Consider the following 6212-nt stretch of genomic DNA (forward strand, 5'->3'; position numbering starts at 1 on the left):
CCGCCCACACCCCAAGCATTGCCTTAAGTCAGCCCACCGCTCCCTATTGTCCAGCGGGCACTGAGAACTCGGGTCTCCGCAACGTTCAAGCGTGGGCGGCGCGGGGCGCGGCCACTGCGCGTGCGCGCGCCGGCTCGCAGGCCCCCTCGCCCCCTCTACGCCGGGACTTGGTACGCCCGGGACGTCCCGGCGGTTGGCGTACTCCGCTGCTCCAGCCAGGGGCGGGCTTTTCAAATCTTACCTTTGGAAGAGTGGCGGCGGCCCTGGCTGTGGCGCTGGTGATGGAGGGGCAGATCCTGAGGGGACCCGAGCTCCGCCCGGCGGGGCTTCCCGCTCAGCAGGTGAGTGAGGAAGGGAGCCGGCTTCAGGTCCTCAAGCGGTCGTTTTGCCTGGACGACGGGAAACCCCCACCCCCCCCCACCCCTTCGCGTCTCGTATTCCGCCGTGGCCAGGAACAAAGGACTAGGCGACTGCACTTTTGAGGCCCTAATGGAGCTTGGAAATCTCCCCGTTCCCGTCTCCCCACCCCCGCCCCCAATTTTCTTAGGGAGGAAACAGGCCTGGAATGGGGAAGCGACGCCGAAGTCTCGCAGCGCGTTTTGGGGCGCACCTGTCCGCCGCCCCTCCTCCCAGGATTGGGACGCTTGTCTTTTTGCAAGGGTGGGTGACGCAGGGGGAATGGGAGCGCCGGGATTTCCCGGAAGCCCACCCGAGGCCCGTGGAGGACACTTGGCATATTACTAGATTTGATGCAAAGCGCAATCACTGTAGGAGCTTTGTCTACACACAGTATAAACTTGGTGGAGAGGGGTGGAGAAGTAAACTGCAACCTCCGAACTTGAGAAAAAGTTGGTCTGATAGTGGATTCTTTTTGAATTGGATAAGAGAGAAGTTTGGTGTTTGGTATTTATCCATGTAAAATGTGTGTTAGGAAACTTTCTACTTAATATAGTCCAACATTATTTCTTGGCAGTTATTAAAAGTTTATACTTTCCACTCTTAACCTTTAAAGCAAACTTAAAAGATGGGACTTAGAACTCTGATGTCTTTGAGCTGGATCTCCACTTCCAGTTTACTCTCCACCGTGTTTTCCCTATTTTTAAAGTAGATTAAACCATATGAAATTCCGAGTTTTGTAGGTCAAAATTGGTAGAATATTAACAGTTTTGTATGGTCCCACCTATTACCTTTGCGTAGCAACCCATTTTCTTTTCTGTAAACCTTAGAACCCTCAGCAGATAGAAAATTGTTAGGAAGTCTCCATAATGCTGTGAAAAGGAAAGCAAGACCTTGAGTCGTTATGCAAAGAGGGCAGTAACTTTATCAGTAATTTATGCTGTGTTATGCCAGCATTTTCAAAAACTTCAAACATTTCGATGCAGAGTGTTTCTTTTCTGTTCTATCCTGTTATGTACTTTTGTTATCGAAATTGGGGCCTGGCTGCTGGCTGCTCAAAAGCCAATAAAGAGGCAAGATTGGTGGAAAGGAAAGTTTGCTTTGTTTTGGATGCCGGCAAAGGCCGAGGTCGGGTGGTGGGGTGCAGTGTTGGACGCCTGTCCAAAGGCTGACTCTGCCCCGCCGACAACCTCTGGACATGAGCTTCTGTAGACAGAGGGAGGGGCCACATGTGGAAACGGCACAGCCAGCTCTGACAGCCGTCTTGAAATTGGTCTTGCAGTGGTCTGACCAGCGTCGTCGTGATTATTTTAAGCACAGTTAACCTTCAGTTCCAGGGTTGCTTTGTTTCCATTTCTTTGAGGCCAGTTCTCGGTTTCTGGCAGCTTATGTCTCAGCGCAGTCTTGTCGCCATGTAGTTAACGTCCACCTACTGGGGGTTTCAGTACCTATCAGACAGCTCCCAGGATGTGGCCCAGAATATTACCTATAGCCCTTGAGAAGGAACGGAAGGCCCTCGACTTGGCTTACTGACTAAATTATTATTGTTTTGTCCCATTTGACTGCTTTTCTTTGCTTCTGCATATTCTCACTTCTCTGATTAAACTTATTGTTTGACTCAAGTTTTTCCACGGGCAAAAAGGCAGGCTGAGGACATGGAGGGCAAGGACCACAGGGTCCTGCTCCGTTTCCCTTTGATTGTACTAATTATTTTTTAAAATTTGATTTCTAGTGAATTGGTGATCTTGAGGTTCTTGCACTTACCATGTAGGTGTTGGTGAGGCCGATCAAGTATATTTCTTGAGCTGTGTGCACCAGTAAATGTTTTTGTGTGGTACAAAAGAGATAAGAGGATAAGGTCATAAAAGAAGTTTAGCTATATGGAATGAAAAGAAATATTTAAATATACGTAATGGCTGGATTATTTACATGTAGGAAAGTACATTACTTAAAGATTCTTAGGCAGCAACAAATTAAAATAATTGAGTTGTGGAATTCCTTCTGTCTGGATCTTGGAGAAAAATTGCAAAATAGTAATAGGTTTTAACCTAACAGGAATACTGAGGGTCAGTAAGAGAATTTTATACTTGACTAACACTGACTCTTTGTGTTTCCTTTGATCCTAATGAACCTGCCGTCAGATAGGGATAGCACCAAAGATTTTGAGATGGTCACTCACTAGTGTGACACCTCTGCTGAAACCTTAGAGTCATCTGTGACTACTCACAGCATAGAATATTGGCTTTGGAGTCAGATTAAGGTAAAATCCAACTCTGTTTTGTTGTGCAGCCTTGAATAAGTTACCTGTCTTTTCTAAGTTGCAGTTTCTGCAGTTGTAGAATAGTAAACTGCTTATCACAGAAATTTGTTGGAATTTGAAAACCTCTTTAAAGTACTTACCACAGTACCTAGCACTCATACATGCTTGAGAGATGACTATTTTTATTATCTTTTGTCCCATTCATCTGAATAGTTGGCGCAGCCACCCACCTTTTCTTACAAATGTTTAAGCTTTTGAAATTTTTATAAAAATAAAATTTGAGAAATAATATTTTCTCATTGCAGAAAAGTAAACATAGACAGAAACATGAATTTAAGAATTCTTTCTCCAATTCCATTCCCCAGAATGAGCACTGTTAACAACTTCTAGACTTTTCTCTGTATGTAAACAACTCTTAAAATACACAAAATTTCTTTTGGAAAGAATGTATACTGTATATACTCTTCTGCAATCTTTTTCATCTTGGTCTCTTAGCTAACATGGTTTAACTATACCCATTAGGTGGGTGATAGTTTCTATCTGGATTACTACAGTTTTCTTACCAGCAGCCCAACTTCTTTTGTTTTTTTCCTTTTGTTTTAGTCAGTGCTTAATTCCAACACTAAAGTCATTTTCTTTGTACTTCCTTTGTGCCCTTCTAGCTCTTAAAATCTAGTATATTTCCATTTTCTACATGATCTAAGTTTGCACATTTAAGTCATCTGTTTCATTCTTAGCCTTGCCCTATCCATTTATTTTTACCTGCCTGACTTTAAATACCTACGAGATAAGGCTTCTCTTTGACCTGATAGCAAGCCCTTATTTAGAAAATTGAAGAAGAAATAACAAAAGGAAGGCTCTCTCCCCATTCTCCCTCTTCTTGGAGGCTTGAATTCACACACTTTTAAGAGGGATGCATACAGGGAAACATGCTTTTGTCACTGGCCCTAGTCAGTCTTGACTCTGCCATTATGGTTGAGGCAGTGATGATTTTCGCTCCCTACTCTTCCTCTTTGAGGTAGTAAGCATCACCATTGAATGCCACCCTCATTACATGATCATTGTTCTCTCTGTGGTTCGCACTAGACGTCACTCCTAGCCTAGGAGCAGTTTGTACCCCTTTTTAACTGAAAACAAATCCTTTGACTCCATTATGTTTTTCTTGGCTAGAGTAGTTTGCTTGACCAGAGATGTTTTCTCTGCATGTAAAGTATAGATGTGTACTATATATTATAGTATATACTATACTAAAAGAACTTGTATGGAGAACACAAAACTGGCTAATACAATGGTCCTTTTTTTCACCCTGAATGCGTTAAAAAAAGAAACTAGCGCAACATTTTAAATCAACTATACTCCAGTAAAAAAAAATGCATACACTTAATTTATCCGTCTTCTGTCAGCCCTCCCAGATCCACATCCACTCACTGTAGAGCAGGGGAGGTAAGGTCATAGTTTACTAAGTATGTTCATTTGGCTGGGTTAGGGATCAGCAAACCACTTCTGTAAAAGGACAAATAGTAAATCTTTTCAGCTTTGTGGGCCACACAGTCTCTTTTGAAATTATTCAGCTCTGCCTTTGTAGCTTGAAAGTACCCATAGACAACACAAATGGGCATGACTGTGCTCCAGTACAACTTTATTTACAAAAACAGGTTCTGGCCAGGCTATAGTTTGCTGCCCACTGCTCTAAAGGGCAGAATTCTAATATAATATCTGCTAGCTATATCTCATTTGCTTACTGAATATTTAATCTTAAAAATACTGTAATTTTTTTTAAACCCTGACTTTACATTTCCTTTCTCCACTATATCCCATGCCTCTCTACTTTTATGAAGTCTTTATCAATAAGTGAAGAAAGACAATCTTCATTTACCAGATGGAAACCCTTAGAAGTCCGAACTGATTCCTTAGTGTTGTCTCTGGCCACCTACTGGTTTCTAAAGGTTGTTGCAACTTTCCCGATGGCTGGGGAATTTCAAGTAGTGCAGCCCTGGTTCTCTGCCGTGGCTGTGCACTGAATCACCAGAGGAGCTTTAAATAAAAGAGCAGGTTCCACCTCCAGAGATCCTAATTGTTTGGGGGCAGGTCATAAGCTTAGGTACTTTTGTAAGGCCCTTCCTCTCTGCCTGAGGTGATTCTAATGTGCAGCCAGCTTTAAGAGGGACTGTGCTAGTCCTTCAACTGGCTGCCTGACTGTAGTATTTAAACTGGCTGCCTGACTGTAGTATTTAAAAAGCAAACTTGAATTTAATGGCACCAGATGGTATTCGTTTATATTTGAGTTGTGGGGTAAAGTTATTCATCCCACTTTCAAGTTTCTCCCTAAGTAGACTCTCCAATGCTAACCCGCCTGCCAGAGTTTATTTCTATAGACATATGGGTCACACAGATAATTCTTATAATTGATTACTAATTACATTAAAGAAGAATTTACTTTGGGACTGACAAGTCATAAAAAGATGAGATGGAGTTGTTGAAATTCAGTCATGTGTAAAGAAGGAAAAGCAGCAAATGACTACATTTATATAGTACATCAGTTTTGAGTTATACTACAAAAGAAGGTTTTTATGTGGCGATTACATGATGTAATTACAGAAGGTAATTAAACAGATCTGTTTTCTGCGTGTGAATAGCACATTTGATTGATTTGGATAATCAAGTTAAATCATCTGAAGTTTTTCTTTTTGGGTAATCGTAGACTATTGCTCTAACTTTCAGCTTTTCTTTTTGAAAAGATTGTCCTTTCAATACCTGGAAATTTTGTTATTAGATTCATTCAGATTTTTGATATAAATTTTATTCCAGTTAAAAGGTAAACTATAGCGTTCATTTTTTGTTTTTTTTAACTGCAGAAGCTAGGATGATCTCTTCATTTTTAGAAATAGACATACTGAAGCATTATTACATGTTTGTAGTATATTAAAGAGTATCTAGTGATTTATAATTTTTTAAAAGTCACTGAATTTAAATCAGAACAATACTTTTCAGTTTATAGAATTTTGATGTTACATATGAAACTTGTTTATAGAGCCAGGCCATTTTATGATCATGGTACAGAATGAAAGACTTTCAGAACTAAAATGATTTAGTAGTTTCATGGTGACACTTAAAACTAAAATAAATATATCCAAAACTGTGTTCTAAATCTCTGTTCCAGGTAGCTAAAGCTTCTGACAGTTTCTTAGCATAGTTCTTTCACTCTCTTGCTTCTGAGATTTTATTTACATTGCTTAGCCTAACAAATAGCCTGTTACCTCTCTGCTGTTAAACCTTAGTTCCTTTATTCAACATCTGTTCTTTTAGAAAGTTTTTCCTTGGTTAATTTAGTGTCATCAGTTACATCTTGCCATCTCACAGTGCAACTTACATAATACATGCATGTGTAACCAATGTGCAATACATGCACATTGGTTATTATATTCTTGTATTAGTTTCCTGAGGCTGCCATAACAAATGACCAAAACTGAGTGGCTTAAAACAACAGAAATTTGTTCTCAGAGTTTTGGAGTCCAGAAGTCTGAAATCAGGGTACCCGCAGGGCCATGTTCCTGCT

The 6212-nt window shown here is 40.9% G+C and overlaps 1 protein-coding gene across 1 annotated transcript in view; it reads left to right on the forward strand.

Moving 5' to 3' along the window:
* Positions 1-281: 281 nt before the first annotated feature.
* The window catches only part of RTKN2 (rhotekin 2), a 77383-nt gene continuing 71452 nt past the window's right edge, over positions 282-6212 (forward strand). Inside the window, exon 1 of the mRNA XM_007446807.1 lies at positions 282-341. Coding sequence (XP_007446869.1) covers positions 282-341 — 60 coding nt within the window. The remainder of the gene's footprint in view (positions 342-6212) is intronic.

This window comes from Lipotes vexillifer, unplaced genomic scaffold (assembly GCF_000442215.2).
Source record: "Lipotes vexillifer unplaced genomic scaffold, Lipotes_vexillifer_v1.1 scaffold1562, whole genome shotgun sequence".
Lineage (NCBI taxonomy): Eukaryota > Metazoa > Chordata > Mammalia > Artiodactyla > Lipotidae > Lipotes > Lipotes vexillifer.